The 25,833-nt window shown below is 33.8% G+C and overlaps 6 protein-coding genes and 1 non-coding gene across 9 annotated transcripts in view; 2 read left to right on the forward strand and 5 right to left on the reverse strand.

Annotated features, from left to right (window-relative positions):
* Window positions 1–379, reverse strand: part of LOC102599275 (F-box/LRR-repeat MAX2 homolog A-like) — a 3,053-nt gene extending 2,674 nt beyond the window's left edge. Inside the window, exon 1 of one of the 2 annotated variants that reach the window (XM_015309858.1) lies at window positions 30–379. In XM_015309858.1, coding sequence (XP_015165344.1) covers window positions 30–149 — 120 coding nt within the window. In that variant the 5' untranslated portion in view covers window positions 150–379. Of the gene's footprint in view, window positions 1–20 lie in introns of both variants that reach the window. The other variant, XM_015309859.1, reaches the window with a different exon arrangement.
* Window positions 380–8,373: 7,994 nt separating this feature from the next.
* LOC102599601 (trihelix transcription factor ASIL1-like) lies at window positions 8,374–9,716 on the forward strand. The gene has a single exon (XM_006349965.2). It carries the CDS (start codon window positions 8,422–8,424, stop codon window positions 9,499–9,501), a length of 1,080 nt encoding a protein of 359 aa, XP_006350027.1. The 5' UTR covers window positions 8,374–8,421; the 3' UTR covers window positions 9,502–9,716.
* Window positions 9,717–12,732: 3,016 nt separating this feature from the next.
* TRNAT-AGU (transfer RNA threonine (anticodon AGU)) lies at window positions 12,733–12,806 on the reverse strand. The gene has a single exon. It is a non-coding gene; the product is annotated as a tRNA-Thr (tRNA).
* Window positions 12,807–13,372: 566 nt separating this feature from the next.
* LOC102599925 (uncharacterized) lies at window positions 13,373–18,436 on the reverse strand. The gene is made up of 9 exons (XM_006349966.2): window positions 18,012–18,436; window positions 16,838–16,887; window positions 16,678–16,753; window positions 16,495–16,590; window positions 16,276–16,356; window positions 16,084–16,175; window positions 15,462–15,557; window positions 14,683–14,751; window positions 13,373–13,697 (listed from the first exon to the last, which is right to left on the reverse strand). The coding sequence occupies exons 1-9, from the start codon at window positions 18,330–18,332 to the stop codon at window positions 13,559–13,561; spliced, it is 1,020 nt and encodes a 339-aa protein (XP_006350028.1). The 5' UTR covers window positions 18,333–18,436; the 3' UTR covers window positions 13,373–13,558.
* An 845-nt stretch (window positions 18,437–19,281) lies between these two features.
* Window positions 19,282–22,248, forward strand: LOC102600258 (14-3-3 protein 8). 2 transcript variants are annotated; one of them, XM_006349967.2, is made up of 7 exons: window positions 19,282–19,463; window positions 20,307–20,613; window positions 20,728–20,815; window positions 21,177–21,286; window positions 21,365–21,513; window positions 21,896–21,945; window positions 22,037–22,248. In XM_006349967.2, exons 1-7 carry the CDS (start codon window positions 19,391–19,393, stop codon window positions 22,037–22,039), a joined length of 780 nt encoding a protein of 259 aa, XP_006350029.1. In that variant the 5' UTR covers window positions 19,282–19,390; the 3' UTR covers window positions 22,040–22,248. The 2 variants fall into 2 exon arrangements, with proteins under 2 accessions (XP_006350029.1, XP_006350030.1); XM_006349968.2 differs by having other exon boundaries at window positions 21,899–21,945.
* Window positions 22,249–22,362: 114 nt separating this feature from the next.
* LOC107061099 (uncharacterized) lies at window positions 22,363–24,291 on the reverse strand. Its single transcript, XM_015309860.1, has 3 exons — window positions 24,132–24,291; window positions 22,973–23,014; window positions 22,363–22,898 (listed from the first exon to the last, which is right to left on the reverse strand). Exons 1-3 carry the CDS (start codon window positions 24,252–24,254, stop codon window positions 22,599–22,601), a joined length of 465 nt encoding a protein of 154 aa, XP_015165346.1. The 5' UTR covers window positions 24,255–24,291; the 3' UTR covers window positions 22,363–22,598.
* A 618-nt stretch (window positions 24,292–24,909) lies between these two features.
* Window positions 24,910–25,833, reverse strand: part of LOC102601054 (ketol-acid reductoisomerase, chloroplastic-like) — a 6,313-nt gene continuing 5,389 nt past the window's right edge. Inside the window, exon 10 of the mRNA XM_006349969.2 lies at window positions 24,910–25,558. Within this exon, the coding sequence (XP_006350031.1) occupies window positions 25,190–25,558 (369 nt within the window). The 3' untranslated portion in view covers window positions 24,910–25,189. The remainder of the gene's footprint in view (window positions 25,559–25,833) is intronic.

The raw sequence follows: 25,833 nt of genomic DNA on the forward strand, positions 1-25,833 counted from the left end.
GAGCGCGTGGAACGTTCAAGGACGAGCCATTTCCGGCAGACGAGTGCGGCGGCGTTCCGGCTGCGGACGTCGGAGACGGCGGCGATTATGTTAGAAAGGATTACATCAGGAAGGTCATTAATGATGGTGGGTCTAGCTAAAGCAGCCATTGAAGAAGGAAAAAAAAAGCTTGTTGATGAATGAATGAGAGAGGGAGGAGGATTTTGGGTTTTTCTCAGTGACAGAAAACTGCAGAATTTCTGGGTGAGTCAAGCTGTGTATACACTCTGTTTGGATGCCGGTTACATATTACTATTCCGAGTCTCCGTGTCTCAATTTATGTGACATTTTTCAAATTTCGAGAGTGAACATCAATAATGAACAAAGAAAGTAATTTATTGGATAAATAATGGAGACAAACATTTTCCACTAAAACGTTCAAAATATGAAGAAGTATACATACACAAGAAATTGAAGGGAGGTTAATATTTATGATATATAAACGATATAATTTTGCATTGGAGAGAAGGCGGATGAACCATTTGATCATACCTGACTTCGCCTCACCATATCAATAATTCAAAGAGAAAAGTATTGAAAACATCTCGAACTTGGCGTAAATTATTTATTTCATTTTTAAACTATTGATAATCTTAAAAACGCCCATCTACTTTACTAACGAAACTAAGATATATCCCGATCTGTCACATGACATATCAAGCGATTTCAAACTCTTATAGGAAAACGAGACTCTTAATAAAAAGCCAGAGAAATGTTGAAAATACTCCCAAGTTTGAAAAGAATTTAAAAGTATATTTCACTCATGTTGCAAGATCAGGAGTATATTTATGTTCAATTAATCACGTAAATGAATGTTTTTAAGGATGTCAATAATTCGAGAATAAAACTAATAATTCACACCTAATTTAAGGATACTTTCAATACTTCTTTCTAATTTAAAATACAAATCAATTAAAAAAAATTAAAATACAAATCTAGACCAAACGATGGGAGAAAGAACAATCATGCAATCACATTAAATTTATCGTTATATGAAATGAGATAAATTTTAATATTTATTTAATACTTAAAATAAATATTATATTTAAACAAATAACCACGATAATAACCCTCCGAACAAGCTATAAGGGGATGGGGTAGCAGAGGGGAGTGGGGACAAAGTGTCGGAACAGAGAAGGATCCACGTGAGCATCACGTGCGATAAATGTCAAATTGAGAATTAAACAAGTCTTCTGATTTATATAATATCTAATTAAATATATTTTATTTTAAAAAAAAAATTGTCAAGTTTTATTTTCATAAACTTTGTTAAATTAAATTAGAACAAAGAAATAAAAATATGGAAAATATGACTTATTTTTAATTTATATGACAGACTTGAAATTCGTAGCGGTGAATTATTTTCTAGAAAAGTTATCAAACTTTAGAAGGTGCATGAATAAGTATCAAATTTTAGCTATACATCGATACTATAAAATTTATGATAGTATCATATTGTTCTCAAAATTATTTCTAAACTAGTCTTCTAAAATATGTAAAACAGTTACACACCTTATTTAATTAAAAAGAAATGACTATGAAGAAAAAATTTAATTTAAAAAAAATTACTTATTTTGAATCATAAAAAAGTCCTTATAATCTACTTAATATAGACTAAAGGAGTACTAATATATATTAAAGTAAAAAAGAATTATATAATAAATGTGGTGTACGGAATGAAGAAATTATATTTAAGTACATTAAAATATGAATATTATTTAAATATTCCTTATGAAAAAATTATTATTATCTTCAACTTCAATCTTATAAATTCAAAAAAAAAAAAAGATATTTGAAATTTATGATCAAATATCTCTTTATTTTTGCCAAATAACCTCTTTATGAGTATTTCCTCATCCACTTTTTCTTATTGATTATATTTATTAAATGTCCATTTTATTTGTCTAATTTTAAAAATAAAAAAAAGTTAGTCCTTGATTCCTAATTTATCTTTACTATTGATTATAACTATATTTTAATATATCTTTCAAAATATTAAATTTATATTACATTAAAAATATATATAATAAAATTATGACTTTATTTTTTGAACCTTAAGACATGTGCAGGGCAGGCTCTACGCTTTCAAAAATAGGGCCTTTGCCTTAGGCCCCCAAATTTCGGAGGCCCCCAAATATAGAAAAATCAATTATTTATGATAAAAAATATAATTTTTTTAAAATAAATTATTTTATTCACTTTAACATCTTTTGTGCTTTGTTAAAAATAAGAATTAACAGTGAAAAGTGTTGAACAAAATGAATTACAAATTCTTTTTATTCTTTTAAATTTAGTTTCAAGCATTACTCTAAGCATATTAAAATGAGGTATATCAAGTCATCAACTTTTTGAGTCTAATTCTATGGTTCTAACTCTTATCTTTATTTAATATTTATCAACTTATTACTTATATCATTATGTTAACAATACATATAATAATCGTCTCACTTAAAGGATGTTTTTTAATGTTGAGTTGATAAAATCTTATCTAAAACTAGTAACTGAAAAAATAGTATTAAGTACTAATAATTTTCATCTAAATAGTGTTAATTTTTTTTTTGTAATAAATATGTATATGGAGTGTATTTATATTTTAGGCCGCGAATTGAAATTTCGCTTTAGGCCCCCAATTACGTTGAGCCGTCCCTGGACATGTACCTATGCTTTCTATATTAAATTAATTTTATTCAAATTAATTTTTTTTATTTATGATTTTTTTAAAACATGTAAAAGAAACGATCGATAATATGAGCGGTGCCAACTAATGAACTAATTGTTGACGTTGAGATAAAGACAATGACTATGCTTTGTATACACATGTTATATATGAACTTTAAGATGGTAGTTAGTAGTAACTTTTAATGCTATTTATGATGTTGCTTGCTCTAGTTAAGTAGAGTGATTGGTATAGTTGCGGTTTAAAATCGAATTATAATAGATGATTTAATGGTGGAGTAATAAATTTATAAATATGTTGGTATTGGATGATCAAATTAGCGGTTAAAATGATACGAAATTTTATACTAATTATCACATCAGTCAATATTTTATCATATTTCATTAGGTATTTTTTAAAATTTATGATAAAGAAATTCATAATCATTATTCTTTGAGTCAGTATACAATAAATCTCATTTTTCTGCAATATCTTGCAAATTATACAATAGAGATAAAACCCACAAAGCCAACTTTGTGCGATGAATTCGATCCAGATTGTCAATCTCTTATTGTTGTAAACAAGAGGTTTCGAACTTGAGACCTTAGCACTTTCTATTAAATATGTATTCAATTCACACCTCTAAAATTTAATACACATCTTAATATTTATTTGTACATTCAAATTCTAAAGTTTTAATCCTAACGAAAACAAATGAAACCTTAAATCACACAAATTAACACACATATATATACATAACAACAATATTTCATATAATTTCACAAAATGAGTATACGAAAGATATAATATAAGCAATTTTTATCTCTATTTCTATATTGCATAGGATTCATGAAAAAAAATCAAGTTTTCATGTATAACAAGAACTTTTTATTTTTATAATTTAAATTCAAAATATCTAATTATGGTTACAGAAATCTCATTCGTCCAACCACGCCACGTTGCACATACACAATATATTTGTCTGCAACAAATTTTAAAGTGACAGAAAAATAAATTACAATCACAATTAAAATATGATGAAACATAATTTTATTCATCAAGATTGTGAGTACAAATTTGTTCCTTTTTTTATTTTTCTCTCATAAGAGTAATCCATGATTCGAAGGCCGTTTGTGACGTATTTCTCGAACTAGGATGATTTGGATTTGATCTCCTTATGAATATTCCATGAATTTGTGAAATATTCGAGATGCCTTTTCAAGGGAATATAGTAACCTTTTATATAGGCGTGAACTAGGTTTTAGGGTTGAGTAGCCTCCAAGAATCTAATTGGAATTGAACACACCTTGTAGAATCACAATTCGAATTGAACACGTCTTGTCAGACTGTAGACTTGTTGAAACTCTCTACAAATACCCTTTGCTTCAAGACTTGTCGGACTGTAGACCTGTTGAAACTCAAAGACGAGGCTTGAAGTACTCATTCTTCCACCTTTGTGGCTTCAAATTTGCAGATTTGATTTATGAGAAAAGAGATGACTGCAGATTTGATTCCACCGAATGTACCAATTTATTTCCCACAAAATTTCAATATCTACTATACCAACAATTAAAAAAATTGTTGAACTATTTTAAAAGGTGAAGAACTTCAGGGGCGTAGGCACATGTATGTGAGGGTGTCCAATTGGACATCCTTCGTCGGAAAAAAAATACCGCATATACAAGTATAATGATGCACGAAGTGATTAAATAGCATATTTTGGACACCCTTGACATAATAGGTTGGTATAGCATAGTGATTTCAGATGTCTTGAATGTGTGTTTAGACATCACAATACTCACGTGTTCAAATCTCACCTGCAACAAAAAAAAATTCCTTTTTAAAAAAGAGCTTTTTGTTCTTTTAAGTATATAAAACCAAAAATAAAAATAAGCCAAAAATAGAAATTAAAGTGGGCTTTGATTAACATAGGTTGAGTTGGTGGAATTACGAATGCCATTCGCCGCGGACGGTCGACAGCCTCTCAAGAAGCAATGATCCACGTGGCACTTCTACGTCCACAGTTCATTTTTATTTGTTTACGATATAAAAAATAATTCTCACTTGTAACATCAAGAAAAAAATATATACTTTTTTTAATAATAAAAATTAAGATAACTTGAAGAAGAAAATTAAATAAACAAACTAAAAGTGCAAGAAAGTTATTACTAACAACTATAAGTACACTTAAATTCTCCTTTTTAATTAAAGGTGTAAACAAAAAAAATTCAATAAAAGTATTTGTAATGTTAAATTTCATATATTTAAGTTTTACTTATTATAGCTTCTGATTTCTCTTTTAGTAATAATAATTGTATTTTAATATAGTTAGTTATGAACTACTTATGATTATACCTAATATTTTTCAAAACTATATATTCAACACCCTTAATTTAGAACTTATAAGTGTTTAATTACATGAATGTTTAGTGTAATTTATTCACACAAAAGAAGAAGTAAAGTAGCATGCATAGTGGTGCTTTATCAAAACAATTATGAGTACTTGGAATTCATATTCCAACACTACAAAAAGTAAAGCTCTCTACTAAAAGAAGATAATACATCATTATCGACATGATGTATCAGATGAAGTTACTTTTTCTTTAAATAGCATTTTGATTCTCAAATTTTGAATTCAAAATAGTCCTCAATAAGGATCACTTCTCCTGAATGGACTTTACATGACACATTAATCAAATTTTAATATAGATATCAAACAACTTATAAAAAAAAAGGAAAGAGATATACCCAAAAAAAAGTGTCACTTCCTTTAATGGATAAGTTGATAAGGCAAAACAAGATTGTGAGATGTTACCAACTATTCAATCTACTTCTTTTTTCTTCATTCTTTTAAAAGCAATAAGAAAAGCTTTTAGATTAATTACCTTTATCCTAAATGTTTTTTAAAATGAATTGCCTGTTAGTAGAACAGAGAAAAAAAAATCATTAGATGAAATTAGATAATATAAATGTGTTTGGCTAAGACAATTAAATCAATTTATAAGTACTTTTCAAATATCTAAAGACTATTTTAAATTGAGCGCCTTTTTTTTCTCGATTTTTTTTAAAAACTATCTTAATTTTGACATGTTTTCTTCTGACATCTCCTAAACTATTAAATAACCAGCTTCAAAAAGTAATTAAGACTACTGATAATTTAAAGATTATCCAAAAAAACACGTCAAACTTAAGAAGAATTTTCAAATAATCTATCTACTTTTTAACTTATTTACATGTTTGATAAACTTTAAACATTAAAAGTGTTTATAAATTAGAAAATTTAATGTATAAATTAATTCAATTTACAAGTTTGTTCTACTTGTAATCTTTCTTCTTTTACCTCTAAATTTAAGAGTTAACAATAAAACACTTCCTCTTTCTTTTTCTTCCTGATAATACAAAAGAACAATACTCCTCCTATATTTATTTATTTAGTGAATCGTAACGATATAACATGGTTCTTAAAAAATATTTTAAAATATAAATTAGAAGCTATTTTTTATTATTATTTTTTTATTTTTAAACTATTCTCCTAAAAAATATAAAATAAGCAATTATGTTAAGCTTTATAAAGCTCACTTATTTTAAATTATGAGGGTGTAATAAAGGTTTCTCTTTTGTTTTTTATTATTCCATATTCATAGTCCACATTAGAGCTTTAATTAAATTCAAATTATGTACGATATGACATATTCAGAAATGACGCTCCCAATAAAATTTCCTCCATATCTATAGCTTGAACCCCGAAATCGATTAAGGAGTAATAAAGTTCACGCAACCTACCATGTCGAGTTGGGACATTTCAAATCTTATCCTAAAGTATTTCTTCGTGGATTAGATTTATTGGTATAGTTTTTGGGTCCCTTTATAAGAATTATCCTTCTTTTTGGAAAATAACCTTTTTTTTTGTGATTGGATAATGTCTATTAAATTAAATTAAATTAATTGCTAAAAGACACTTCACATGAGTTGTGTCCAAGTTGGATGTGCCATTCTAGTACTACCACCTGTCTCTACTCTCACATCCTTCTAGAATTTATTATAGAGCAAATGAGCCACCCTTATTTGACTTGTATGTACCTAGATCGAGCTACTTGTAAAACGCTTTGAAATTTATATGTGAAGTTTAGTTTTATGAGACTTATGATATAAGCGTTTGATTGCATATTTCAAACATGTCTATTACTTGATGTTCGAGGCTTACTAAAAAGCTTTAGGAAAAATTACGAGTCGAATTTCTCAATTCAGCCTTCTTAATTCAGACTTGAGCCTAGTGATTTCAACTTCCTTGTCGCTCAGAATCGTGGTGAGATCAGTCACCTCCCTCTTAAGAATAGCCTGCTGCTCTTAAACTTATGAAGAAGCAATTAGTTGGCTGTCTTTCTAAGGCACAGACCTCACACTGCCTAAGCAACGCAGAACACCAAGTCTGTAAAATATATGACCAAATATTAGAACCGAATCTAATATTGTTCAGAAGAGTAATTTCCTTCTTCAATATGTTGATTCTCAAAAAATGATTAATAGAAGTTCAAAATATAAAGATTGAGGATAATTAAAATAAAGAACTATGATATTGCATAATTACTACTTAAGAATATTATGAGGATCATAGACGGACTCGCCTTTATCAACTGGGAAACAAAGGCAGAGGAACCATCCGAAATCAAGATTTAAATCCAGCTAGATCACTATTTCATTATTTTTATTTTAAATTTAGGTATCATATTTGGTACATCTAAAGTCTTAGATATCATATTTAGTGTTCCCGAAGTCTTAAAATCTTGGCTAAAGATCACTTGGGCATATAGTTAGGCAGTAACAACAACAACAACAACAAAACCTTCCTACTGCGAGTAACTATAAATTATTGCTCTTTTCTCTCTCTCCTTCTATCACCCCCTCTCTTTGTATTTCGTAATTCATGGTATATAGCTGAGGTGTATAATTCATTCAATTATATTAACTGTATTATGCAATACAAGGAACAAATACATCAAAAAATTAATAAGAAGAAGATACTTGTATCAATATGTATGCATTATATTTTTGTATCGCGAATGAATACAAGCGATACAAGAGCGAATAAATACAAGAGATACAAAGTATAAGGATTTATGTATTTAATACAACTTGTATAATCATGTAGTTTTGTACCACAAATCAATACACGCAAAATTAAACAAGAACAAATATTTACAAATGATAAACTTGTATCAGCCTGTATCTATCAAATACAATTTATATTTTGTATTTATGTTTCACGAAGGAGTACACGCGATACAACTATATCAACATGTATGTATCACATACAACTTGTATTGCTATATATTGAATGGATATAAAAACAAATAAATACAAGTGATACAACATGTATGTAGCAAATACAATATGTGTCAAACAATATTCATTAATGCAACCTGTATTCGTAGAATACAATTCATATCTAGCATCTCCCTTCTAAATCTTGCTCGCCTCTGTCCTCTCGCTATGAATAGCAAATACTCAAACTATAGTTATTGGGTTCTAACTAGCCCAAAACATTAGTCATTTCTGAAAATTTACTCAAAAAGTTTTGCCCAAATGTTGCTTGAAAGGCTCAAAAACATATTTGATTCTCAAACCGGAGATTGGGCTTTACCGGCCCAACATTCAAACATTCCGCACCCCCTACCCACCTACCCCCACCCCACCCACACCGAAACTTCGTCGGCACATTTTTGTCGATGTACCGTCGACCTAATCACACTGATTACTTCTCACCCTCTTCCCTCTTTTCTTCATCTAACCCTAATTCCTCCACCGCCGTTCAACAATCCAATTCTGCCGTCGCCGCCTCGCCGTCTTCTCCGATGTCCGACGACGATCTCGTCGCCAGTCCTTCCTCGAATAACAATTCTCCGTCGCCGTCTCCATCACCTCCACCGTATTCTGTAAAGAATGAACTAGCAACTCTTCCTCCACCGCCGATGATCCCACCGGCGTCGACTCGTCCGGCTGCATTTCCGGCTCGCGAGGACTGTTGGTCGGAGGCGGCGACTCATACTCTGATCGAAGCGTGGGGTTCTCACTACGTGGAGCTGAAGCGCGGTAATCTCCGGCAGAAGCACTGGCAGGAGGTGGCTAACGCCGTTAACGCACTTCACGGCCACTCGAAGAAACAATTTCGCACCGATATACAGTGCAAAAACCGCATTGATACATTGAAGAAGAAGTATAAGATCGAGAAAGCTAGGGTTTCTCAATCGCACAGTCGGTATATCCCGCAGTGGCCATTTTTCAACAGCCTCGATGTCCTGATCGGCGATAATTTCAAACCGTCGCCGTTGCCGGTGACGGTCGCCCCTCGACGGAAGACACCTCCGTTGCTTCCTCCTCCACCTTCCGCCGTTCCGGTTGGTCCACGGTCAAAGAGGCCGGCGGCAGTCATGGAGGACGCCGTTTCCCGGAGAAATTTCTCTGCTATGGCTGCAGCTGCAGCTGCTGCTGCCTCCGAGGATTCAGACGAAGAGGAGGAGTCGGAAACTTCAAGTCCGGCGACATTTACTGCCGGTGCTCTAAGTAGGAGGAAGGAGAGTGGGGCATTGGCAGAGGGTTGTAGCAGGTTAGCTGAAGCAATAGGAAAGTTTGCCGAGATATACGAACGAGTTGAAGATGCTAAGCAGAGGCAAATGGTGGAATTGGAGAAGCAAAGAATGCAGTTTGCAAAGGATTTGGAGATTCAAAGAATGAAACTCATTATGGAGTCACAAGTTCAGCTTGAAAAGCTTAAACGCGCTAAGAACAGTTCACAAGCTGGTGAGTGACTTATGTATTACTAGTGGAGAATTTGCTGTTTCTTTCATTATGTTTGATTTTAGATAGCAATCCAATTGACGGTCGTGTATGTATGTATGTATGTATCTTAAAAGAACCTTTCAATTTGAATGTTAGATACAAAGATATATGAAGATGTTTCTTATTCAAGTTGTTAGTTGACATTTAATGTTTGAGAAGTTCCCGATCGATCATAATGATGGTATATCATTGGGTTTGTTTCTTAATTGCTCTTTTGCTTCAATCTGGGGTTCTTCCTAAGGAAAGACAGATTGAGATTCGTGTTGTCAGTTGCTTTATCTTCACTTCTCCTTTATAGTTGCCTTTTTAACATGCTCTAGTATAATTCAAGATATCTAATAAGTAGGAACTAGTGATGTAATGGCCGTTTTCTTTGATCTGTACTTGTGCAAAGAAACACTTGATGAAGTTGACAATCATAAGGAACATATCTATGATCAAGAATGGAGAATGGGTGCTTCTCACTGGATGTGAATTGGCGGTGCATTGTATTTCTGCTGAGTTATTTATGGAATCTCTTCTCACTGATAGAGGTAAAAAAAAGTAACCCTCTTTGTTTTTGTTGGTCTAGTCTAGCGGTCTAGGAGTTAACGCATAAATTTTCTGATATGAGTTAGTTATCAGGTTAACTTATTTGAAGATATATATAAGGTAACATATGTTGCAATAACATATACTCCATTATTAATTGATGGCAAAGTTTCCTTGTACAAGAAGTATTCCATAAAGTAGAGAGTTTTTGAAAACAAATGTGGTTCTCCACAAAGTACACCCGATCTTCTATGCAGACTGCAATAGACTAGAAATAGAGGCTATTCCTCTTCAAAATCAGACTTTACACCATCAAAAGCTATCTAGCTCCTCTCCATCCATCGAATCCACGTAAGTACTAGTGTGGCAAATGCCCATGCTCTATGCCTTCACTCGTGCAACACCATCTTTGTTGTTTGACTTTGACTTGCCAATCTCAAAGCTGCTGAACAAAATCTTTCTTGGATAGCTGGGTGTTACTGTTACATGTGTCTGGAATCAGCTTCTGAGTGCTTATACAAGTTCAGGCAGTAGGTCTTATTCTACATCTGTTAGTTATGTAAGTAAACTGTTTAGATGACAACCTTTTGGACCAAGTATGTAAATTTCTTATCTTATTAGCCAATAATGAAATAAAGTGATCCATGAACCAAATTATTACTTGAGTTTCTTTTCATTCTGAGGCTTAGAAGATTGGATGCTTTTATGGTTTCATGAGGGCTTTGACCAACTGTTGGCTACTCTTGAAATTATCTTTTCTTTTTGGCAATTGGCATAGTATTATGGTTTTCTGTTAAGGTTTTTTTTTTCATTCCCATAACTCTTACTGCTTACTAGCTACATAATGCATCCTCCAAACAATCCCCCTGGTGTTTAACTGGGATAGTAAGTTTGAACAAAGTTGTATTTTTCCTAGAAGTACTTTATACTTCAATTGAACTAAATTTAATTTGTTCTATTCAATTCATGTTGAAGAATGCATTTTTGTTACTCTCTCTTAAAATTGCCGTAGGAATTTTTTTTGAGTAATATTGTTGTTGAAACATTTGGTGTTCACATCTCTTGAACAGATTGAAGTTACAATGAAAATATTCACTTACTGATGTATTCTGGAACATAATTGTTATGGTCTTGAGACAATCTATTTACATTCCTGATGAATTGTTGATTTTGTGACTGCAAGAAAATCTTATGATGCCACTGGAGAATAACACTTAGTTTAAGCTTCACAGGATGGCTAATAAGAGCAGTAAAGATGCAATGCTTGTGTTATGTGTAGAATTTTATGTTGCATTAAACAAATATACTTGGGGCCCGTTTGGCCATGCGATATGGGATCATGATATGGTATCATGAGATGAAATTAAAGTTTTGTTTGGACATGCGATATGAAATTTTTGTGTTGTATATTTTCTCATAAACATAAGAATCTCATAAGTTGTAAAACTATTAAAATAGCTTCAATTGTTTATTCAATCTTATCAAATAAAACAAAAATTTATAAAATCGCATAATACATTATTACAAAGCTATTTGTTCTCCACTTAAGTAATTGTTTCATCTAACTTTAATTTAATAAAAAAAAATTGAACATAAAATTGTAGTGTACTAGTCTTAAATATAATTCTCCCACATAGTACGAACAATTTCCTCACGTTGAACTTGCATTTCTCGATCATGTGACCGAGAAGACGAACCAACATTGTTATTTGAGCCATTTGTTGGTCAATATAATCCGCAACTATATTGATCAACCTAACTTTCATATCAATTTATTAGAGTAAATGAAGAGAAGATCTTTCACTCCATGTTCAAATAGATATAACTATAGTTGTAATAAATACAAAACGATTGTATGGAGTATGAGTTACAAATAGGAATGGAGTATGATATACATCTGTTTGATCAAGGCAATCAGCAAACAAGTGGAAGAAGGACTAGGACAGCTCGAATGCAAGTGAATACTAACTACATTCGTTACAATATTCAAGTGCCACAATCCATTCTTGATGACACCTATACTGATGAAATTGAAGACGAAGAAGAGGTGGTGGTGGAGGAAGAAGATATTAATGAGTTTGTGGATCAAGACATGTCTGAGTATTTCGAAAGAAGTACATGTTATGTTACTTGTGTTATGGACATAGACGCCAACGAAGATGGTGATGATGATGAGGAACAAGAAGCATGTGCTATCTGCTTGCTTGAATATAAAGATGAAGATAATATTGGCACACTTCAATGTGGCCATGAATTTCATGCTGAATGCATCAACAAATGGTTGCAGAGGAAAAAAATCATGTCCTTTTTGTAGAGCTTCAGTTTTGCCCACAAACACATGACTGTCTGCATTATTCTGTAAAAAATGATTCATATTGCAATCACAATTCACTTTTTTTGTCTTTAACCTGATGCTTTATTCTAGTTTTTGGCCTGCTTAAATTGTTTTCCAGTCATAGATGCATAATTATGAGTGACAAGTAATCCGTTAAACACGACAAAGTGTTATAACTGTTTAAAGATCATATGTAGCGTGAAATCTATATCATCGTCGTTCTAATGGACATAGAAAGGAAGATATATATCTAAGTTCTAATATGAAAAGCTAAAACTATTACCAATATGAGAAGCAAAATTGCAATAAAAAAATGGAGCCTTGCTAGATTGTTTGCTCTCGTTGAGAGTCGAACTCAAGACCTCCCGCTTACTAAACGGGTGCTCTAACCAACTGAGCTACGAGAGCTTGACGTTTGAAGTATGCAGATACATGTATTGAGTGTTGTGACAAGTTTCTCATTGTCCAACTTTAATTGTAGGTGGAAGAATAATGGAAAAATATAATTTACATAAAACATTTTCTCTCACTGGTGTCTGGGGCATTAGAGCCTAGAAGAAATCTTGAACTCGAGATCTCTGAAGGAGTACTACTCCACTAATAATTTTTTTTAAAAATTGGGATGTTTTGTCAAGTAAACAATAGTATGTACACACCATTGGCTGGAAAGAAACTACTCGCTCCACATCCGACCCTGACCCGAGACCGGACTCTCAATTATAGTATTTCAAGTCCGATATCATAGTATTTTCCCACATTATTGTTAAATGCTCTTGAGACAATATTTTCTTCTTACTTACCAAACACAAGAAAATACGCAAGAAAACCACTTTTTTTTATATGACCATGGAGTCCAAGCCAACTTTTGCACACTTCGACTAATCTCACGGGATACCTGCCCACCTTGATGAGTTACCAGGTGAGAGTAAACTCAAAATAGGGACAAACAGTATTTTCTTGCGCTCCTTGATGAGTTGAGTGTCTAAAAGGATATGAATTCAACATGAAAATTCATTGTTGCTTTAAGCCTTTAACTATACACCTTGTTTTAAAACAAGAAAATGTTGTAGTAAATATGTATACCTTTTACTAGTAAATAAATATTGAGACAAAAAAGATTATCAATCCTACATGGGACTTTGTAACTATACTTATTATAATTATGTTTCTGTCTTCTTCCCTACAATTGCCACTGCCTCCTCAATTGCTTGTGCAAAAGTTGCAATCTTGTAAGTGAAGAACCCCACTAGCATGGGTATCAACTCGAGGTGCATGAGTCCATACTCCGCCGAAAGGATACTGAAAAGATACCAAATTTATACAAGTTGCAATTTGTAAGCAAACCACAACTAAAGCAACTTTATCCAATATAAGAGCATCATCCATAGAAGTCGAAGAACAGAGTTAACAAATGATTCTTAGGTCCATTTAGTCATTTAGCAAATTCAAGCTACTATAGAATGGTTGATAATACCGTTTCTTGTGGTGTTTCAACTTTTTACCAGACAAGTCTCAAGTTGAATGAAAGTGATTACTTGTAACTGAGTGAAAAATTCACTTTGATTATTAGTTCCGGTAAGGAGGTGGGAGAGGTTAGTCATAGTGGGCTTGAGAAGGATAGAGGTAGTCCAAAGAAGCATTAGGCGAGGTAATTAGGCATGACATGGCAGAACTTCAGCTCACCGAGGACATGATCCTTGATAGGAGGGTGTGGAGGTTGAGTATTAGGGTAGAAAGTCAGTAGGTAGTCGGGTGTGTCTCTCTTCCATTCCTGGACTATTAGTATTATTCTTGTATTATCTTGTTCTTGGATTTCTTTTATTACCTGTTGTTTCTTTAGTCTCGGTTATCTTATTATCTTACTGTTATTTCTACTTGCTGCTACTCCCCCTTTCATTGTTTCTTTGAGCTGAGGGTTTATTTGAAACAACCTCTCTACTTTCTCAGGGTAACACTCCCCAGACCTCACTTGTGGGATTTCACTGAATTTGTTATTGTTGAGTATCCTTGGGAGATCTCAAACTAGGAACAAACATTCTAATAATTATAGTGTCAAGTGTCAACAATGTTCCTCAGCTTACTAAGTTTCTTTTTTGTTCTTCGTCTTAAGTGGTTAACTTCTAACTTTGGTAAACCAAAAGGTGTAATAGGAGAAACTGAAGCTCTTTCTAACCAGCTCCAATTTCTTTATCCGTGCAGAAATGTTATAAGAGAAGGTTCCTTGCGACAATTATTCTATCCGCACATGTTTTAACGAAATGCAGTGATAGTGGAAGATCCTTACCCATTCCACCGGTTATAGATCATGACCAAAACAACAGGAACCAGTAGCCTTGGCTGCCCAACCGCTCCCCTGCAAGTAAAGCTTTCTCGTAAGTTAATTAATCAGAGATCAAACTAGTTCCTTATGGCATATGACTACTGTTCCTATGTCATTTAGGGATTCAACATTGATGCATGTCGTAGATTTCTATTTATCTACCAGTTGCTTAATAGCTTAAAATCCTGGAATCAAGAAATTGTCCACATTGAAACAACTACAGTATAGCAGATCATGTACACTTCTAATTTAAACCCTTTCATTGATACGACTGTCAAGGGTTTAGGTCTAAGAAACCGAGATTAACAATGATGAACTGCTATCCTCATTTCCTCAGTCGCAAAATAGTTCCGTTGGCTATATGAATCGTTAACACCCATTTTATTTCATTTGAACATGTTTCATGCCAAATTACCTCTGATATAACATTACTCATTACTGTTCTTGTAATCATTTTATAAATCTTCCTACAGGATAGCACTCTTGTTGCACTCATGTTACAATTTCATCTATAATCTTAACTACCTAAAACAAGCCCTGTCTAATGCCACTTCAACTTCACTCGTCTATGTGGGACAACATCGCGGTGTACACAGTTTGTCTTACTTCTACTTGTATTAACTCAAAAAACGCTCATCTCTAGCGTACTTCTCTATAGTGGACAGTAAAAGGTCATCAAAATATTGGAGATAAATTTGCACAGAAAGAGCCATCAGCTAAAGATTGCATCACAAATAGCATACTTGATAAGCGCTTTGGGTCCATCTGTCCTTAGAGAATCCACGCTGTTCCCCAACATACGCATGTACATCAATGATCCAAGTAGCCCAGCACCATAACTGGACAAATGGAAAATGTTACATTTTATTAACACCAAACATATGCATGTACATGATAGAACCAAGTGACCAAGCATCGTAAATGGTCATAGAAACACACAATATCTTATCAACATCAATTTTAATAGCTTCATGGAATATGCGCAGATCATCCACCACCTTAATCCAAAAGGCTATTTAATCCTTACAACAAGTTGGAAAAAAAAATTCAATAAGCAAACAGAAACAAAACAGTCACGACTTGATAAAAGATGCACAAAGTATACTAGAAGATCATTTGGTCATTTCATTGTATGAAATGGCTATTTGTTCAGTAACAGTATCACCTTTTGAAGGAAAAAAGAAGCAAGTGAAGAGTTACTTCATTCTCAAATATTATTAACATTAGAAACCACAACGGACCAATATACTAATCAAAGGAAAGCTAGTTTAATGGATAAGGGGTACAACATCACTTGATCAGACAATACGTTCATCAAGAAGAGATTGAAAATAACTAGAACTTCTAGAAAGATAACTAGTTTACCTTGCTGCAATTTCAGGAGAATAGGAGACATAGGCTGAAACTATGCCAACTCCACCAATCCCAAGGGTGAGGAACTGTAATTTGTCCTTCAACTGCAAAGACACACAAGTATTTTAGAAGAGTGAACTTGTACAAAGTCAACAGATCTCAATCAAGAGTATGATTGATGTGGAGAAAATACTAAACATGTACCTTAAGATACTGCTCCTCTGACCGAGCAGCCAAAATATTTGGGTCCTCTTGTGAACGTCTTGTTTCTCGGAGTAACACTTCCTGAGGGATGGATAACTCAGCATTATAAGGTGAAGCAGCATGCTTTTATATCTCAGGAGGGAGACATTTTGAGCAAAAAAAAAAAAAGAAGTATCAAATTTCAAGAAATGAAATCTTTAGGCAGTTCTAAAAACATACACTGCCTCCAGTTGCAGCCTTTGCAGCCCTATCCCACTTCTCCTGCTCGCGTCGTGTTGGTGCTGGTCTCCATTTTTGAGATGCACTTACACTAGCCTGAAAACTACTTTCAGCTTGAACAATGTCCGTAAAAAGGAAATAAATGCCAAATAGCTAAAGCTAAGTGTCTTAAAATTGGCATACATTACTTTCCTTGACTTCAGCGTCTAGCATAGGTTTTGAAGGGGTTATTAGCTTCTTGGTAAGGTCAATATCCATACTGCATTGTCCAAATGCAATCACATTAGAGGAAGAAGGAACTGATATACATCTATTCAAAAGAAAGGTAAAAGACGAGCCCCACCTGTCAAGACTCATGACTCTGTTTAAGCTAAGAAATCCAGATGACTCTTCCTGTTAAGATCAAAATGACATAGTCACTAACAAATTAAGCAACTATTTTAACAGAAATGGTACTAACAAAATGCCAAATTTTACCCTCTATAGTAGTATAGAACTTCTTCAGACTAACGCACTACACAAACAAATCATAGTTTCGTGCAATTCAATTTTAATAAAGAAAAAGAACTAAAAGAAGGGAAAAATAATCATTCGATGACCAACATTGTTCTGTTCCATGTCGTGGAGAAAGCTAGGGACTATCAAGGAAAGATTCCTCAGAAGACATAACAACTGACTGCAGACAGCACAACAGAGAATCCGTAATGTAGTCCAAATAAAATTCACCTCAACTCCAAACTACTCATACTCAATTGTTTGAATTTTCAGTCACCAGTACATTCTATTCAGGCCTATTTCATTCCAATATTAAATGATTCATCCTTCAAGACTAATCAAGGATATAATACAACTACAGGTCATCTAAATTGCACACTTACCTTGAACCAAACAAAGAATTACTCCCGACGAAAACCAGACTTAACTAAGGTGTGTTCGGTATGGAGGAAACCATTTTCCAGGAAATGTTTTCCAATTTTCTCTTGTTCGGTTAGTTAAAAATTTTGGAAAATATTTTATCTAGGAAAACAAGTTCCTTAAAAATGAGAAATATGACTTCACTAGTTGAAGTAGGGAAAACAAGTAGCATTCCACATTGATTGTGTCCTTTCCACACTCCAATACACCTCATCTTCACCCCTACACTCCTACCCTGGTACGACCTTCCATAAATCTATCTAGCTTATATACAAAAATGATCTTAGGACAATATTTATTGTTTACGTGCTGAACACAAGAAAATAAGTATAAAAACTCACTTATTTTCCTACAAAATATTTACCATAGAAAACATTTTCCTTCCTATGGAACACACCCTAAGTGTATGCAACAACTAAGTTAAGACAGCTCAATTGCCTTAAAAAAACTTGAAAAAAACTCGATAAGCTCTTTGCTCCTAAAACCTAGCCATAACATTTCATATTATAAGAACACAATGGTATATGACAAAATTCAAGAAACTACTTAACATTGAAACAAGAACAGCAAAAAAGACCAGTATTAGTACATAAAGATTGTACCTTTGCAGGAGAGACAGGATCCTTTTCTTGAGGGTCCTGAACATACTTCTTCATACGACCCATAAATTCTTTATTCCAAATAAAATCATCAGAGGTAAGAGGATCTTTATCCTGACCCCAATACTTCCTTAGCTTAGTTGTAGTTGGTGGTCCTCCATATTCACCTGGTGCATCTCCAGTAGACCATTTCATAGGCTTTTTTTTGGGAAGAATCACTTTGGTTGGTAGATTTTGTGTTGGAGATGAATTGCTTGCAGATTCTTGAGATTTTGGTGTGGCTGTAGAAGTCACTGAGAGGTAGTAGCAATTTAGAACAGCCATTTCTTTGGATTTTTTGAGGATGGAAAAAATATGTATGTTAAATGATCAAAATGTGTGTTTTTTTGGTTTGGAAAAAAATAAGTGGAAGGGGAAAATCTACTTACATGGACCATGTAAGAACAACAATTCACACAGTGAGTTTCCACCTATCAAAATATTACAAAAAAAATATCTATTTTAAAATGAAAAATTATTTTTAGTCATGTCAAAAATTATTATAGGTCCTAGCTATATGAAACATATTTCCAAAAGTCACCGCCAGAAAAATTACTTACTGACTGAAGTGAGAAAGATTTTGTGGAAATTAAGCCTTGGTCTTTTAAATAAATAATTTAATTTCCAATTAATCTAATTTTTCAAAGAGATCATAAGTTCACGTGCCTCAGTTTTTGTATGACAATAGACAACATATGAATGTCATCTTATAAGTAAGGTCCGCAGAGGGTGTTGTGTACATAATCTTATTCTTTTGTTGTGAAAGTAAAAAAGTTATTTTCGATTAACCAGTAAATCATACTTTCTCTGTCTAACAATACTTGTCCACTATTGACTTTGGACACTTCTTACGAAATTATAAACAAAAGAGTAATTTTACTATACTGCCATTTGAATATAATAAATACAATGTCTTAAAAAATATAATAGGAAAATAATTATTATTAATGATAAGGATAAACTAGAAACTACTCCTAAGTGTAAAATTATTCATTGATTTTATAAAGTGGACAAGTATTATTGAACATCCCAAAATAGTATAGTCAACAAATATTGTTGAACGGAGGTAGGGTAAAAAAACAAGTAACCAAAGCAAAATTTGAATGACTATAAAAGAAATGGGATTAAATTATAGAAAATAAAAAGTTAAAGATAGGAAAAGCACATTTACTCTATCTACAAGCCCCTCTTTTGATATTTTCACTCTTGTTGTCTGACTGCTGAAAAATCGTTTTCGAGTAAAAAGAACATTTTGTAGGTGCACAGCAAAAAGGGTGAAAAAAAGAAGAAGAAGAAGAAGATAAATATCTCCATTTTTTTCAACTCAGAGAGAAGATCGGAAAATGGCTTCATCCAAAGAACGTGAAAACTTGGTGTACATCGCCAGGCTTGCTGAGCAAGCTGAACGCTACGATGGTTAGGGTTTTGTTCTTCCTCATGTAAATCAAATAGATGATTTTTTAAATTTACTACTATATGAATAGATCTAAGTTTAATGTATATGTTTTTTTAGTCTACTTGCATAACTAGAGTAATTTTGGCAAAAGAATTGATAATCAATAATCAAACTTCAGTGCTTCGAAATTTTAAGTTTTAGTTAGTTGCTAAGGTGCCTTGGGTTACTTCGAGCAGAAATGAGTTTGCGTACAATAGATCCTTGTAGTCTGGTCCTTCCTCGGACCGTGCAGATAGCGGGAGCTTAGTGCACTAAGTTGCGACTGTTGGAGACTTGGAGTATAGGAAGAATCATGATAGTTCTTCACCTGAAAAGTTTAATTTTTTTTCTGTATGGAAACCTTTATCAAATTCAGAAATTCATTTTTGGTTCTCCTTTGAGGTCACTGAGGACGTGATCCTTGATAGGAATGTGTGGAGGTTGATAATTAGGGTAGAGGGTTAGAAGGAAATCGGGCGTATTGCTTTTCCATTTCCGGAGTATTAGTTTTATTCTTGTTTTTTTGTGTTCTTAGATTTTTGTTACTACTTGTTGTTTCTTTAGGATCGATTCTTGTACTATCTAGTTGGTGTTTCTGCTTGTTGGTACTGCTTTCTTTGAGCCGAGGGTCTATTGGAAATTACCTCTCTACCTTCTTAAGATAGGGGTAAGGTTTACGTACATTCTACCCTCCCCATCCCCAGACTTCATTGTGGGATTACATTGGGTTTGTTGTTGTTGTTCTTTCTCTTGGGTGTTCAGAACAGATTCCTTGTTGATTAGCTTTGCTTAAGTTTTTCCCTTACTCTTTTCGTATGTTACAGAGATGGTCGATGCAATGAAGAATGTTGCAAATCTGGATGTTGAACTGACAGTGGAGGAGAGGAATTTGTTATCTGTTGGTTATAAGAATGTGGTTGGATCTAGGAGAGCATCATGGAGGATCTTGTCTTCCATCGAGCAGAAGGAAGAGGGTAGAGGAAATGAGCAGAATGTTAAGCGGATCCAGAATTACCGCCAAAAAGTAGAGTCAGAGCTCACCGACATTTGCAATAATATCATGACTGTGATTGATGAGCATCTGATTCCATCATGTACTGCTGGTGAATCAACTGTGTTTTACTACAAAATGTGAGGCTTGGTATATTGTTTGTTTTGAGTCGAAAACATTGAGTTTGTTTTTCTGGAAGTTAAGAACTTCATAGGTTGTTCATTTTTGTCAGTTTGCTTTATCTTTGGGTGCAGGAAAGGGGATTATTATCGATATCTTGCAGAGTTCAAAACAGGTGATGACAAGAAAGAGGTTTCTGATCTGTCTTTAAAAGCATATCAGGTATGCAATTGCTATAAACCTGTAAGAAGACAATAATCATCTCTTTTTCTGCTAAACAAGAAGATACTGATACATATTGTCAGTCGTATATGATCCTTCTTTTTTGTTCGATTGTTTCTAAAGTGAGCGCTAGCATATGTTCTGCTAGCCTTTACATTGCTGTTGGAAGTAAAGGCTTTTGGCATTTTCAAGATTTTAACTTCATAACATTTTAAATATTATGTAGAGCCTCTTTACTTGTCCCTTTCTCCCGTTCCCCTCTCTTTAACGTTTTAAGTATAGTGTTTGTATTTGTTTTCTTTACATGCATATCTATTTCTATCTACTTCCACTTACTGGTCATTCTACACTTTGTGTACAGACAGCTACAACTACTGCAGAAGCTGAATTACCAATCACCCATCCCATTCGGTTGGGTTTGGCTTTAAATTTCTCTGTTTTCTACTATGAGATAATGAACTCACCTGAAAGGTTTGTGAGGTTTTGTGTTTATCGTAGTTTATCCACACACGTTCTTCATCTCAGTTGATTATAATCTGTTTTCTTCAGGGCTTGCCAATTGGCTAAGCAGGTTTTTGATGAAGCAATATCTGAGCTGGATAGCCTCAATGAGGACAACTACAAAGATGGCACCTTAATTCTGCAGCTTCTGAGGGACAATCTCACCTTGTGGACGTCTGACATTCCAGAGGATGGAGGTATGTGCCAGTTTTGATCTCAAGGTTGCTTTGGTGCTTATATAATTCTCGTAGCTGGTTCATTAACTTTCTACCTGCTCTTTTCTCCTCGTAATTGGATAGAATAATTCTGACGGCTGCTCCTACTTGTATTTGGGGCCTTAATTGACACTTCTAGTTTCACACGCACTTCATTTGAATGCGCATTTGCAGTTAGGAAGTGTTTCCTTTAGAAAGGTTTATGAACAAAATGCAGCAGATATAGTTTTGAGTTGACAAGGCTATAACAAAGATATAGTTTGAATGTAATATTGTTCTTATGTCACTATTAAGAGAAAACTTCAACTTTCTGATTTACATATTATTCATTTTAAAATCTCTTCTTTTTTTTCTGTCTGAATAGAAGAGGCTCTAAAGGGAGATGCTGCAAACAAAGTGGGCGAGGATGCAGAGGTGGGTTCTTCATTCATCTTTGTCTCTATTTTGGTATTAATAAAGTTTCCCTACTCATACTAAACCACGTCTTTTTGGTATGCTCTTGCAGTGATGATCCAAACGAGTAAAATGTACCATGTGTATTTGATTAAAGGAGGCTGGTGAAACATCTGGTGGATTGTTTGTCAAGTGCTAATAGATAATTGTAAGGCACCAACAAATGAATAGATACTTGTTTATTGGATATGTGTCTTGCTGGAGATTATTTTCACATTAATTGATGAATGCATATCGTTTGATTTGCATCCCCATTGTTATTTCCTTCGCTTATAGCTAGTTTTTCAGTCTTGAAATGATTGGTTTGCTTGCTCTAGGTAGTTTTATTTTTCAGATGACTACACAGCTAAAGAAAAGAACATGAATGCAATCAAATCGTAATTTTAAACATTACTATGAAATAATCAAGGAAAAGGTTCACTTCAGGCTCGAGATCAATATTTTTTGCGCATAGATTGTACCACATTTTGGATCAACCACGACAGATTATCAATCAAACTATGCATCAAAACAAGCTAGTCAAGATCAGTTATTATCATGTTGTTCTATTTGGACTTCTGGTATTCCTATGCCACGAAGAAAGCCAGATACATATTTTTCTTAATTTTGTTTTTTCATTCCAAGTAACAAGACATAACTGATCGAACCTTTGGTTTCTTCGTTGGTGGTGGGATATTCGGCATTGAAGAAGCTGACGCATTAGTCTTCGCCTGGCAGTGATCTGAGCCATTGACTCCATTAGAGAAACAAATGGTTTGCAGAGAGGTGACACAACACTCTTGCCAATTGAGATGAGTGAGGTCTCTGATTGCTTCATCGAGAGTAACGAACGCTTCTGATGAGATCTCCTCTTGCAATGTGGAGCGTCGCAGGTCCATTAACTCTATTGTGTTCACAGCGTCGGCCAGAACTTTCTGTATATTTTAGCAGATTGAAGAAATCAATATTTGATCAACAAGATTGAAAAATTGCAAAGTATGAATTTGACCTTTTGACGCTTGCTTTTCTTGAACCCGTGAAAGCTGATGATCTGCAAAAATCATTGACACATAAAGAAAGGATTATTCTCATGGCACATAACACAGATTGAATTCCTATCCTGTTACGAACTCATCTGTTGAACCAGATTTGGTAAAAAAAAGAAAGGAGCTACATGTATCACGAAATTGACAATTCAAACATCAAAATGATTACAAATAATAAGAACCTCTAATTTCACTCAGTTGAATCATTAATCTCCGTTTTCATGTTGGAAAAACAATTAGGAGAAACACATCCGAGTAAGCAATACGGATCACCAACGCGATACTGAATACTGGGGAGTAATCTCTACATATTCAAAGATTCAGAGAGAATGAGAGGTAACTCATTAAGATAAATAATAGTGAAATCGAGCTGCTTGTTACTGTCACTGAAATTGAGGTAGATATAAGTTGCAACTTCAAATCATATAGCTACTCTGAAACAGAGATTGAATTCCAATTCTGTTCCGAACTCATCTCTTCAACTTGATATGGTTATAAAATTCGAGCAACACACATCAGGAAATTGACGATACAAACATCAAAATGAACACATAATAAGAATCTCTAATTTCACAGAGTCACGTCATTAATCTCCTATTTCGTACCGGAAAAAACACCTCCGAGTAAGAAATATGGATAATCACCGAAGTAATACTGAAATACATCAAAACTAGCAGATCTCCAGCGACTCATAGAGAAGGAGAGATACCTCACTGAGATTAGCAATAGTGAAATCGAATTGCGTGTTACATTACATAGAGAATCACGGTATATAAACCAGAAATTTTATTCCAATTCTGTTCCGAACTCATCTCTTGAACTTGATTTGGTAAAAATCGAGCTAAGCATACAATTAAACATCAAAATGATTACAAATAATAAGAATCTCTAATTTCAAACCGTCACACCATTGATCTCCGATTTCATACTAAAAAACACCTCCATGTAAGAAAAAATACGGATAAACGCCAAAACAATACTGAAATACGTCAAAACAAGCAGATCTCCATGGTTATTATCAACGATTTACGATTAGTCAAGCAACTGAAACCACACTAAACAAAAAACAATAGATAAATATATACATGTACAGTTCGCAGATTCAGAGAGAAGCAGAGATACCTCATTGAGATTAGGGATAGTGAGATCGAATTGCTTGTTGCTGTCAATGAAATCGACGTACTTCTCTAAGGTCATCTTCTGTGATTTCTTTTTCATTCTGAATCTACTTTCCACCATTTGCATCTTCTCTCTCTGTTTCTCTTAGTGATTTCGACTGTGTTTTTCTGTGTTGTGAATTTTGAAATATTGAGCTCATCGAGGATATTTATAGTGACTGGGAACGTTAAACACGTTAAAAGCATTTTGGTATCCATTTTCCCGCCATTGTAGTGGAAGCAAAAATTAAAATTCAATGAAAATTACGCAAAAAAACTCAATTAAGAAATATATTACGAAAAAATATATATTTACAATAAAATAATTCAAGTATAATGAGATAATATGAAATATCTTAGAATTAAGCTTGGGATAAACTTTATATTATATTTTATTGATCTCCAATTCCGTTGCTGCTGCAGGCTAGTTTCAATATAGGTCATCAAAAGAATCTCAAAAACCCACCAAAGTAGAATAGCTATGAAAAAACGGAGAAGCTCACTGATGGATAACCCATCAACTTGGGATCCAAATTCCCAAATTCGAGATTTTCCTTGAGAGATACTCTATTACAAAGAAATTGGAATGGAATAATATAAGTACTTTTTCCATAAAGAAAAGAAAATGTTTTTGACCTCCCGGCCGGTTGGCCAAACAGGCTCTAAATTAAATTTACGTTCTCAACACTGTTCATACAATTAATTTAAACCTTTTGATTGAGAAAACATATTAATACCATGGCTAAATAAACTCCAAACTGAGTTTTTATTCAGTTAATCTGCAAAAATACATAAAATTCCAAAGTACAGAGGTCACGTAGTTTAATAACAGAAAAAGGTGAATTTTTTTTCTTCATATTTTATTAAGTAGATCTCCTTACACTCCAAAAAGCACAGCATACAGAAACGATCTCTACTTTTGAAAATGCTCGATCAGACTAAACATGGACCTGCCTAATGCCTTACTCCTTCCAATTCCATAAAACCATCACCATTCTCAATAGAAGTGACCGACAAAGAACCTTAGTTGACAGTTTGTCTGAGCTCGGGACGGACAAAGTCAGCATCTGCAGGAACTGAAATGTCGACTGTAGGTCTCAATTGGGCACAAACTTCAATAGCTTCATGGACAGGATCACATACGAAATTGGTCATAAGATCCATATTGATTGGCAGGTTATTGTCGACAGCAACCAGTGCTTGCTGGGTGAGATTGTAATCAAATCGAGGAGCCCACTTCCTAGATCCCAAACGCGCTGTTGTAGAGCAATTGTCAACCATGAATGACACTCCACGTGCATGCATGAAGGGATTCAGGGAATCAACAGACTCGATGACACTTTCATTTATGATCTCTGAGTAAGAGTGGCCTTTCTTCCTCAGAACCTCAATCTGTCAACATTTACCAAAGAACAAAGTGTTATAAACAAGCAAGATCTAGATGCTCTCACACTAAGCTAACACCATTGGTGTTGAACATCCATATACCATCAAAAAGGAAATCAGCAGGACAAGGGGATTCGGCTAAAAATTACATTGTATATCTGTGGTTAAAATTATTCTTTTACGTATATACAGTAGATGCTGAATCTTCTTGGCTTCTTTGCGTGCTTACTTCTTTAGACAAAAAAACAATAATAAAAATAAACAAAAGAGAGCTGGGGGGG

This window comes from Solanum tuberosum, unplaced genomic scaffold (assembly GCF_000226075.1).
Source record: "Solanum tuberosum cultivar DM 1-3 516 R44 unplaced genomic scaffold, SolTub_3.0 scf00116, whole genome shotgun sequence".
NCBI lineage: Eukaryota > Viridiplantae > Streptophyta > Magnoliopsida > Solanales > Solanaceae > Solanum > Solanum tuberosum.